The following is a 12,285-nucleotide window of genomic DNA, read 5'->3' on the forward strand; positions in this document are numbered from 1 at the left end:
TTGAGTATATTAGTGCATTGATTTAGCTATTCTCTCATTTCAGATTGTTTTTCATCAACAGGTGTCTCGTTTAATGTGTTCATTTGATCATATGAACTGTTCTTGTGTGTAGGTGGAAGTGAAATGGACAGAACTGCAGAGTTGCAAGGCATAGCTTCCTCAGAAGCTATGATGTGTGCCAGCACTGCTCGAACAGAAGACTTACGATGAATGAAAAGCTGGCTATTGAATTTCATTAACACAAGTTGAAGTATCTAAAGGAGGAGCATGAAATGAAAAAGAAGATACTCCAAGTAGAATTAGAAATGAAAATGTGAGATGCATCAGTCTCAATATACCAGCAATGAATAAAAAAAATACAGAGTAGAATGCAGTAATTTGACCATGACATGTTCAAGTCCTTGTCTGTGGTTTGTTGGAATTGAAGGCATCTTCTCGGCATGAATCAAAGTATATTCCAAAGGCACTGAAAATGACTCTTTCAAACACCAAACATGCACTCTACTAGACCCCTTGTGCATATATAAGCTTGGATATAGCACCTTTGATTAGGAGTAAGTGGGTACAAGCATTGTGTAAACAAAAATTTCCTTCCTTGTACTCATTTATACCTTGACTGAGGAAGCAGATTTATGTTAGTCTCAATTAACGCTTCTAATTATTCACAAAATGAAGAAGTGTTTTTCTTTAGTCGAGAAAGTTTGCTTATAACCCATTGCAAGTGCATGTATACATGCGTTTCTCACCATTATAATGGCGAGAAACGCATTGACTCGGTGACATCAGTTGTTTTTGTTCAATTTAATAAAGATAAATACTATAGAATTCAGAAAGTTTAAAAAACTATTTTTATTTGAAATTCAAAAACGATTATTTGTTAAAAAAAAAATTAACTTGACACATACAATAGGTGGATGGACCTTGATGCGTCACGGCAGACAACACCGACAACCCAGGTTACAAAATACTTACGGGGATGATCCTCACCACAACATCACCTGGCTGCAATCCACTCTACCAAATTGGCAGACTCACTGCAATAGATACATTCAACTTCAACTGTTTTTTCCTCAAAGCTAATGTCACTGGTACTCTGAACTTGATTTGAAAGAAAGTCTGAAATAATATAAATTACTTTTGATTTAACTTTGAAATTTTTGATTGATTTTAATTTTTATTCATAGTAACCTGAGATTCAAACCCACATCTTTTCTTCATCACTATTCTAACATTCTGTGTTGCTATGCCTATGATGCTCTTCAACTCAAACGCTGACATCTTCATAATCCTGTCCTTGATATTTTTCTATCCATTTTCTTTTTAAGTAGACCCTACTACTAATACTTCTCAAAAGACTGGAGCTCAATGGACTAGCCAAAGACCTTACCCTAAGATATAAAACTCTGTATTCATACACTTTTTCAATGGGATTCTATTAACTTTTCCTGAAATAAAGCTTTGACAGCAGTGGTTATAAATATGTCATCTTGCTATGTCCTCTTCTGCTGCTAAGCCTAAATGACACCTGACTGCCATCAGCAGTTTATAATAATTACCTGATCCAATGGGAAATGTGTAAACATGAGAAACACTACATTGTATTTTCTTTTGTTGAACTTTGGCATGGTTACACATCTCAGGATGTGACAAAAGACCTCAGTGTTAACAGTCTACCACAATAGGAAAACAACCAACTTTCCTGTTTACTAAGCTCTGATCTTTAGGATTAGGATTCAACTTTATTGTCATTACACATGTATAAATACAGGGTAACGAAATACAATTTGCATCTAATCAGAAGTGCAAGAGAAGTAAGTGCAATAGGAGCAGATTATATACAGATAGGGGTAGTATAAAAGCCATCTACACTATATTTGGATTAGGCTGAAACAGAAGTAGATTTTGTCTCTGCATAAGTTTGAGGGCCATGGGAATTCGTGAAACAGATCTTACAAACAGACAAAAGAGAGAAAAATCCTTTGTAATATTTCCACAAAATCTTTATTTTAGATTCATGAAAGTTAAAAAAAAAAAAAAGGAGAAAAATAAACCTTGATAGTTTTGTAAAAAATATTTTATGTAATTTTATGATAGGAAAACAAATTTAAATCAAGAAAAACCACCCATGTGTGTCCTGCAGGCCTCATCTACCCCTCCAGCATGTAAACAGTGTTGATAAAAAGCTGCTGTGTCATTAGCTTTTCTATCAACTCATGTGCCAGTATTTCTGAATTTAGACCTCAAACATTGCTCTTATGATAGAATAAATTAGAAAACCTAGAAGTATAGATGAGGTGACTCATAGTAAACTATTTTTCAACTTATTTTCAAGCTTTCAGGACACCTCAGGAATAGGGATGGGTATCGTTTAGGTTTTATCCAATACCAGTACCAAACTGATAGTTTTGAAACGGTGCCGGTGCTTAAACGTTGCTCAAACCGGTGCTTAAAGAATGAAGAACACAAACTTCTCATGTTCAGCTGTTTTTTTGTAAAAAGATAACAATGTTAGCCTTTTCTGCAGCTATAGGGGATTTATGGTATCACTCTTGGCTGGAAGCAGTGCTTAATCAATGGGGGGAAAAAAACACCAACTTTGTCCAAAAACCTTTCATGTTTAACTGTTTTCCACTTTTTCTTTGGTCATTTTAGCCTTTTTGGCCAGGGTGAAGGGAGTATCTGCCATCAAACAAGAAGACAGCCTCATGTAACTACGACGGTGTTTGCTAGTTCACCTTACATGCATTAATGTAATAATGTGGTTAGCCTACTCAACGTAAATTACACACGAACAACAATAAGCTACTCACGCAGAGAAGAACGGCTGCTGCTGCATCATCATCCTCATCATTTCTGCTACACTGGCAGGGCTAGGGGCCAGGACTCTACTCTTCGGGTTCTTGGGGGATGTTGCTAACTCCGGGACCGATAACAGACACCACACCCGCAGTAGATGTGCACGGTGTGAGGTCTTGCAGCAAGCTATCAAATACGGTGCATTTCTCTGCTTTTAAAAAAACGCTATGCGTTGCCAGGTGTTTCATCAGATTCGAGGTGTTACCTCCTTTGCACAGTATCACCTTAAAGCACTTGTTGCAGGCTGCTGAGTTTGCATCTTTTGCTGTGAAGTACAGCCAGACTTTGACCGCTTCGCCTTGGGCGTTTTTAATCTGTAGCTCTGCTCTAAAAGAACATACGTACCTGGGCTCGCCTACTATCCTCGGAAACGTAAAATGATTGGCTAGAATCTAAAGTGTATGACATCTCAGGAAAAGAAAGCACCGAAATAAAGCACCGAAATGTGCGCTGCTTTTCGGTCTGGTTATTACCGTTTATGTGATACCGGTACCCATCCCTACTCAGGAATGACGAGATCTCTTTGGTGGATATAATAAATCATACCACGTGACACGAAACAAACTGTAAACAAAACATAAGTCAGTACAAAATGCATTTTTATAGACGGACATTAGCAAAAACAAAACAAAACCCTAAAAATTAACTGGGTAAATTTGACCATCCCCCAACAATTACACTTGTGTTAGTCTGCAAGGCCTATTTGCACAACCACTTGACCACTTAATCATTGTGGTTAAGTTAGTTTGCTCCTCTGTCTCTCCATTTTCAGTTTTGTGTTTTGTTCTCCTCTAACTTCTGTGAGATCTCTGTGGTTCAACAGCCAAAGTCTCTTTAGTGCAAATAGGCTGTCAGCTACTGCCACCTCAAAACAGAGAGGAGAGGCCAGAAGAAGATCATTTTCATGCTGGATGTGAAGCTGTGTTTAATTTGGTGCCTGGAACCGGTCTGAAAAGAGCAGAGAAAAACAAAGATTGTGGTATAACTGATGATCTTTAAATTAATTTTTATTAGTATTTAAATAAAAATAAAAACCTTTACTCCGTGCATTACTGTACTAACTGCCACTCTAAAATCGTGTACTGCTCAGTCTGCACTGCTGCTCAATCCTGCCACTTTATCCCATTTGTAATACCACCCCACCCACACCCAAATACATGTCAGCAGTCACATTTCTATTTAAGATTTCTTTATCTTCTACTTGATCCATTCTCAATCATCCAGGAAAGTAAATCTCCAAAAGTTGATTCTGTTCATCTGGACGTAGCGTTTTGTGGGAGAAACGTTTCGTCATCATCCAAGTGACTTCTTCAGTCTCAGCTGACTGCAGGTTTCCCCAAACCTTATAAACAGTACATTTGCATAATGACTGAAACCAGCTCACTGAAGGGACAATGGGCTGGGAGGTCAGTTCCTTAATCTTAATCATGCAGATTCTCATGACCATTGATCAACAGCCACTGACCAAAACCCACTGATCAATGGCCATGAGTACCATTTACAGAGAGTTGGGGAATGGCTGCCATCACAGCATGTAAGATGGTGACAGATGTACCCTTAGGCCCCCTCCTGGATTCAGAGATGGTCTTTCCCTTTTCACGTAAATGCCCTCCTTGACTCCGCCCTCAAACCAGCGTTCCTCCCTGTCCAGGATGTTACATACTCATCATTGAAAGAGTGTCCACTGGCCTGTAGGTGTAAATAGACTGCAGAGTCCTGGCCTGACGAGGTGGCTCTTCTGTGTTTTACCCAGAGGTTGTTTGGTTTCCCCGATGTATAAATCCTGGCAATCCTCCTGCACTTAACAAGTGTACGCAAGTGTAAAACTAAGTGTATGCTGTTAAGCGGCCATTTACGTGAAAAGGGAAAGACCATCTCTGAATCGAGAGAGAGACTTTTTTTGACATTCAGTCTTTCCAATAAAATAAAACTGGATACAAATTAGAGACTGAGCCACTGATTGTAAGTTTGCTCACTTATAAGTGGCCTGTATATACAGAAATGAACAAATAATTATTTTCCCCACTGTACGTGACTCTGCAGAATCATTGTGTTAACCCACCTGATAGCTCTCAAAGGTGGGATGGCAGAGACTTTGCCCACAGGTTTCGGTCCTGCTGCTGAGGGCATCATGACCAGTAGGCCTGGAGGGGCTTTGGAGAGTGAGGTCGGGACTGGACTCACTTGGGGGGAGACTGCTCTGGTAGGGCTCAAGGGGAGAGGCCTCTGAGGAGGGAATTTGGGTGTGGGCTGCAGCTCAGACACCAACTAAAAGAAAGATATTAGCTTTATGTACATTACTGAACAGTGACATGCAAAATGTTTTTGGAGGTTGGTAGCTTATATCCACTTATAAATCAAAAAAATTACTGACTAAAGGTAAACATTATATAAAGTATATTTTTGTTCTTCTAATATGCTTTAATGCAGCATTATTAGCTCTTGCACTTAAAACAGCACTAAGATCTTCTCTCTCTCATATACATACATATGTATGACCATCGAGCTCCCAGGCCTCAGGTAGAGGACCCAAGCTTGAAGGACAGACCGCCCACAGGAGCGAGAGGGGAATTTTTACTTTATGTGGGTTACAGTTGCTTCAATATAGTAAAACAGTAACAGACTAAACTATTTAACAATATAATACAATATGTTACAGCTTTACAAATTTAAGAAATAGCACAACATATACAAATCACTCAATAATAAGGAATCAAGAATTGACGGAGGTGATTATAAATAAATATTCAAGAATGTTTACAAGAATATTACTGAGCAGAAAAGAGCGTGTGCAATAAAGGGTGTAACGATGTAATGATTTCCTGTTTCGTTCAGTGGTGCTTTTTTGGAATCTCAGTGTCCCACTGAATGTGCTCCTGTGACTAGCCGGCGCGTCGTGGAGTGGGTGGGAGGTATTATCAGATTTCAAACATATTAAAGTCGCAAGCAACAACATGGATGCCCTCTGGGTGCTCTCTCTGCTAAACAATGGTAATTATTGCTACTGTTAGCTTCCGAGGTCGAGAAAAGGGCCTGTACTGAATAGACAAAGCGTTTAAGTCCAGTGAGCAGTAAGGGTCTACAATTTTACTGTTAATACACCAGTCATGAAGCACAGAGCCCACCGCTCCTTCCATTGCCGGAGTTTTTATTGAGATTGCAGATACATGCGGCAGAAATTAGCTCTCTCCAAAGGTTGATTAGACACTCCCTTAGAGAGAGGGTGAAGAATTCAGTCATTTGAGAAGGTTACAGAAAACAGCTGCTGCTCCTCCATATCAAAGGAGGCAATTGAGGTGATTTGGGCATCTGTCTAGGATACCTTCCCTTGTCTAGGTAATTTTGCATTTTTGCTTGTCTAAAGCTCCTGTCCTCTGTAGACTATTTTGAGTTTATATGCCCTGACTTTTTCCTTACACTCTATAAAGGGCCTTACCAGGGGAGATCGTGCTGGAGTAAGGGGTAGAGGTTTCTGTGGCGGGCTCAGTCTCTGAGGTGTTGATGGGGATTTGGGTGGTGCTACTGGATGCTTGCCAGTTGGAAGAGTCCGTGGACCACCCTTGGCAAATGAGGCAGGTCTCAGAGGTCGCACTATGTTGACTGGGTGGGTGCCATTTGGGCCTGGTCTAAGAGATGGGACCTCTTTGCTGGTGTGAGAAATCTACAATTACAAGAAATTCAGTTAAATCCCATATATATATATATATATATATATATATATATAGCACCAAATCACAACAACAGTCACTTCAAGGCATTTATGTTAACAAATGTTAACAAACCTAACAGAAAAACAGCTTCAAATCATTTCACAGAGAGAAGAACTCATATGGGCATTCATTTCCTACTTTGGTCATGAAGAGAAAGAATGCATACTTTACCAATAGGAGAATCTTATTCATAAAACAACAGTGAGATAATAGACTTCACATTAATTCATGACATTTTTTGGTTCTTTGCTTTTTCTTTAGACCTACAGTTATAAATAAAACTATTAAGAGATTAACTAGGATCTGTGAAAACACTTTTATGCAAAATAAGTCAACACAGAGACGTTTTTGCTTGTTTGATGATGATAAGTGATCGATGTAAATTCCATTTCAAAGCCAGCAGAGGTTAGAGAATGAGCTTGTATGTGTGTACCAATGGGCCCCTGGACATGTTTCTGTCAGAGGCATTTGCTACATAATGAGATATCATCAAGTAAAGCGTGCAGATTAAATTCATGACTTTCATGATAATGGTAATATTAATTCTTTTTTTCTTTTTTTTTTACAATATTTTTATTGGTTTTGCAACAGCATACAAAGATTTGTTTTCACAGTAATATGCCGCAGTAGTAAGAACACTTTTACCCCCTCACCTCCCATCCCTGCTCTCTCCCAAACCTACATCAAATAAAAACACATGAAGTATACATACATTAGTACAATATGTGGCATTTATACAATTGAAGGAAACAAAAAGAAGGAAAAAAAAACAAAAAACAAAATAGAAATAGCTAGCACAAACAAAACAATTTTCACCTCATCGACACTCCTGCAGGAGTTGTCTGATATTTGCTTCTTTTATAAAGTTTTTAAATGGCTTCCAAATATCATCAAAATATGTTAACTTGTATTTAAGAAAATATGTTATCCTTTCAATTGCCATACATTGTGCCAAAGAATTTATCCAAGCACCAATAGCAGGAGGATCTGATTTTTTCCAGTTTAATGCAATTATACGTTTTGCCTGTAATGTACAATAATCCATAAACTTAATTTGATGGGCTCTTAGTTTAAGATTTTTAGGATACATATGTAGTAGCAACATTTCTGCATCTAAAGCATTCTTTGTAGTTAAAATTTGGTTTATTTTGGTTATCACTTCCTGCCAAAATGCGCGGACAATTCTGCATTCCCATATACAGTGGAAAGCATGTATTTGGAATTTTGTTGTTATATTTATTCAATTTCACCAGTGTTACATATGTCTGCATGATCCAGTTGTTTTGTAATAGCTTTAGGTTACTATTAACCGATTTTGTGATTTTAAGCAAATTGACTTCATGTCTCCTCAGAAATATTAATATTTAGATTATTTCTAACTGAGAAGCTGATGTTTCTGGAGAGGCAGAGACAATCCAGTTATAAAATGTTGAAATTAAGTCTTTGTTACAACATTTTTTCACCATTAACGCCTCTAAATTAGTTAACTGGGGAACATGCATGGAAGAAATGAAGCTTCTAATCTGTAAATACTTAAAGAAATGTTTTGTTGGAATTTGAAATTTTGAGACTAAATCCTCAAATGAAACCATTATTCCATCACAGAAAAGATCATTTTCCTGGTACAAATAAAGCATTTCCCCAAATAGGACTAAACTGAGAGAGATTGTTCTTAATATTCACCATTTCTTTTATTGTAAATCAAACTTCAATCATATTTCAGACTATAGGATTATTTGTTTCTTTCTTTAATTGTTTTGGCTGTGCAGAGTATAAGTACAAGTTTAATGGAATTTTAAGAGAATTTGCTTCCATCCCCACCCAAGAAGGGATATTTTGGGATGAAAAATAACACATTATTGTCCTTAGTTGAATAGCCAGATAGTACCAGTAAAAATTGGGGCATTTCAACCCCCCTGTATCGAAGGGAAGATACAACAAAGACAAGCGAATGCGGGGACGCTTCTTGTTCCAAATAAACTCTCTGATTAATCATGCTACTTTGGTAAACAATTCAGTCTGAAACATATACAAGAGTTTAGGTCAGGGGTCTGCAACCTTTTACACCCAGTTTCCATGCAAAAGAAAACACTGGGAGCCGCAAATACTTTTTAACATCTAAAATGAAGATAACACTTTATATATTGTTTTTTACCTTTATGCTTTGTGTGAACAACTAAGGTGTGCTGCTTATGAAATCCATGAAGTGCTACAGAGAAAATTACATTTTATTTATGTAATTAACACATTTTGAACTCTTAAAGAAATATAACAAAAGAAAAAAGACACCCAGCTGAACTAAAATGATCCATGTAGCAAACAAAAACTGTTGTGAGCCGCCACCCTTATATTGCCTTTGGGCTGTTGGAGCCTTGAGCTGACTTTTAAAAAATAATTGGAAAAAAAAGACACTATGCTGCAGGACTGTAAGCTGTCATCTGTCAGGCGTGAACGGTGTTTGTCTTTAACATAGTTCACGGTGGAGAACAGCTGCTGACATAATGTGGATCCGAAGATCCATAATTGGCCTCTCTGTGGTTGAAAGTCTCGATAAATGCACGGCGTTTCTGCGGGTATACCGGCTTCTGTGAGTGTGACTAATTTTGAGCTATGAAAAAATAATAGAATATAATTTTATGTTTATATTTCAATATCACAATAATCTTCCAATTTAGAACTACAAGTTAAAAAGAACTAACATAAAGAAAATACACTTCAGCTAAATACTTCTAACTTATTTTCCCAAACCACGCGGAGCCGCAGTATAAGGACTAAAGAGCCGCAGGTTGCCGACACCTGGTTTAGGTAATACATTCATTTTAAGAACACTTATCCTTCCAATAATAGATAATGGTAAACTTATACAACGCTCCAGATAGTTGGAAACTTTCTGTAGAATTGTATTATAGTTAAGTAGGGCCACATCTTTTAGTGAAGGAACTATTTTAATGCCTAGATAAGTGAATTCAGAATTAACAGTAAAGCCAGTTATATTCTGACTTACGTTTTGACTATATTCTTGTTTAAGTACCATTAATGATGATTTTGTTACATTTATTTTCTACCCTGAGAAGGCCCCAAACCGGTCTATTAAATCCTTTACTGCAGGCACAGAAAATTTTAGTTGCTTTAAAAATAATATGACATCATCATCAAATAAAGCGATTCTATGCTCCTTTCTACCAATCGTAACACCTTGTATTTGTCCACTGGTTCTAACACCTATTCCCAAAGGTTCAATAGCTAAAAGGAATAAAAGTGGAGATAATGGTGAACCCTGCAGACACCCTCTTTTAATCTCAAATGGTTCCGAAATTATCTCATTAGTCATAACCTGAGGAACAGAATGACAGTGCAGTAGTTTGATCCAATGCAAAAATGATTTACCAAACCCAAATCTAACAATGACATCAAAGAGATATGGCTGTTCGATTCGATCAAAATCCTTCTCCGCTTTGAGCGAGGGAATGGCTGTATCTTCCTGTTCACTTTGATTATGAAGAATGTTGAGGACTCGTCTTACATTATGAAAACCCTGCTTATATTTAACAAATCCATTTTGATCATCTCCTATAATAACTGGAAAAACATTTTCTAATCTTTTGGAGAGAATTTTACAGAGAATTTTATTATCTGTATTGACTAAGCTTATAGGACGCATATTTTCACATGTCAACATTTTCTCTGCCTTCCACGATCTCTGTAACTTAAGCACTTAATTATGAAAGTTCTCGATCGGTTTGCAATAGAACTTTGACTTGTGGTTATCCTTTGTGCTCTCTCAAGGACGGGGGGGGGGGGGGGGGGGGTTTAAAAATGTCCGCTATAAACTTCTCCATGAAAGTACACGCATCTGTACCTTCTTCTTTCTCAGGTAATATTAATTCTATGTATTATTGGGAAAACAAGCCAAAAATAGTTTTATTTGGCGATTTTGATTGTATTAACATTGTCTGTACTTTGATGTGCCCTGAATAGCAAAGCACAGAAAAACCAAAGTTGAACTTTTTTTCTCAAAATCTTAGACTTATATTCTCAATTGATATTTTTATTTCTGTCTACTGCCACTTGTTAATTCGTAGTCCTAGAAACACTCTGGAAACATAAATCCAATAATCTTAAATTAAAATTTGGATCACTAAATGATATCTACCATTCTGCTGCAAAATTTGTCCCATGATTCAGGAGGTTTTTTAATCTTATAATTTACTAGCTGCTTTTTTTTGCATATTATTTTTATTTATATATTGTTTTATGCACTCACTGGTGCCCTATATGTAATTGATATTTGGCTTATGACTCTTTGGTTTAATTTATACACTCCATGCTAATGTTTTTAGCCTTTCAGAGGTAAAAACTCCTTTTGTTTTTAGTCACTACTGGTATTATTGGAAAGAAATTGAAAAGTTTGCAACATTAAAAAAAAATGTAGTCATTTTAGTAACAAACCAAACACACGTTTGAAAAATAATTATTTTCATTTTTATTTTCTTGCTTCTTTTTCATTAAAGCAGTCCTTTTTGAAATGTTCTTTGTAGCTCCATCTCTTTCGGTGATGAATAATGCCACTGTCCTCTTTATCTACTCACCTTTGACGTTCTTCTTCACATCTCTCATGTAATTTTATCATTTCACCATTTTAAAGTATTTTTTTGTATACATTTTTGTGTTAGTATTTCCTAAGAGAAATTAAAGCTAGATAAAAGCAACATAAAACATAAAAAAATGAAATCCATGCAGTGGAAGCTTTCATCATCAATCTTCTACTCACTCTGTATCAGTAAGGGAGTCTCCTTCTCCACTTTCCTATTTGAAACTCTTATACCACCTCATTCTCAAGTTACCACATTCACAAACTTGGGTGTTCATGCCGCCTGTTCATCCACCAACCTGACAGGGTGATGCCAAAACTCCATCGGCCATTTATGGCTGAGGGGTAAAAACTCTGAGATACCAATTTGTTATGTGTGCAGTACATGTGTGCATTTTGTATCTTATAAGTCAGATATTAAAATGTTAACTTCAGGCTGATATTAAGACATAGGATGCTTAAACAATAATTTGACAAACTGAATATTTAATTCAATATGAAGGTTAACCTCATGGACACTCAGTTATTCATTCACAGAAAAACAGTCATCACCCTACTCCCATTTCCTCCTTCCCTTTCTTTTGCTTTATTTTGTAACACACTAGAAACACACATATCACTCACCCCCTTGTGGCCATTAACTGTGTTGATTGGTCCTACAACTTTCAGGTGAAAGGCAGGATTAAGATGGCCATTCTTTCGCTTATCTGCTGATCCCTCCATCCTGAGCACAGAAAGACAAAAAAATAAACAAGAGCCTGTTGCATGGAAGATGTACAGCTTCATCACTTCGCTCATTCTGACATTCTGGTTTTATGGCCCAAATTGAGAGATAAGAAAACTAGAACGGAACATGAAGCTTCTTATCCAGCTGATGTTAGTGGAAATGAAATTAAACAAATGCTTCCATCCAGTGATTAGACAAGTCTAACTGAGTGAGATGGTTCTTTGACTAAGCTACCATCTTAGAAATAATTTGTTCTAACCAGTCTATGGAATTTCTGTTTGTGTTTGTGTTTGTGATACCTTTACTGTTTGTACTGAGAAACAAAAAGAGAGAAAAAAAACCTCATTCTTAAAAATGCCCCATGCTGTATCACACTGACAACCTTCAGCTTACAAGTGAGA

At 37.0% G+C, this 12,285-nt stretch overlaps 1 protein-coding gene across 1 annotated transcript in view; it reads right to left on the reverse strand.

Moving 5' to 3' along the window:
* Positions 1–2,057: 2,057 nt before the first annotated feature.
* adam19a (ADAM metallopeptidase domain 19a) overlaps positions 2,058–12,285 on the reverse strand; it is a 100,439-nt gene continuing 90,211 nt past the window's right edge. The window contains exons 20-23 of the mRNA XM_085349753.1: positions 11,782–11,881; positions 6,293–6,517; positions 4,919–5,124; positions 2,058–3,804 (exon numbers count right to left, since the gene is read on the reverse strand). Of these exons, the coding sequence (XP_085205879.1) occupies positions 3,759–3,804; positions 4,919–5,124; positions 6,293–6,517; positions 11,782–11,881 (577 nt within the window). The 3' untranslated portion in view covers positions 2,058–3,758. The remainder of the gene's footprint in view (positions 3,805–4,918; positions 5,125–6,292; positions 6,518–11,781; positions 11,882–12,285) is intronic.

This window comes from Diplotaxodon limnothrissa, linkage group LG3 (assembly GCF_057381915.1).
Source record: "Diplotaxodon limnothrissa isolate DT_005_m linkage group LG3, D_limnothrissa_male_GT1.1, whole genome shotgun sequence".
Lineage (NCBI taxonomy): Eukaryota > Metazoa > Chordata > Actinopteri > Cichliformes > Cichlidae > Diplotaxodon > Diplotaxodon limnothrissa.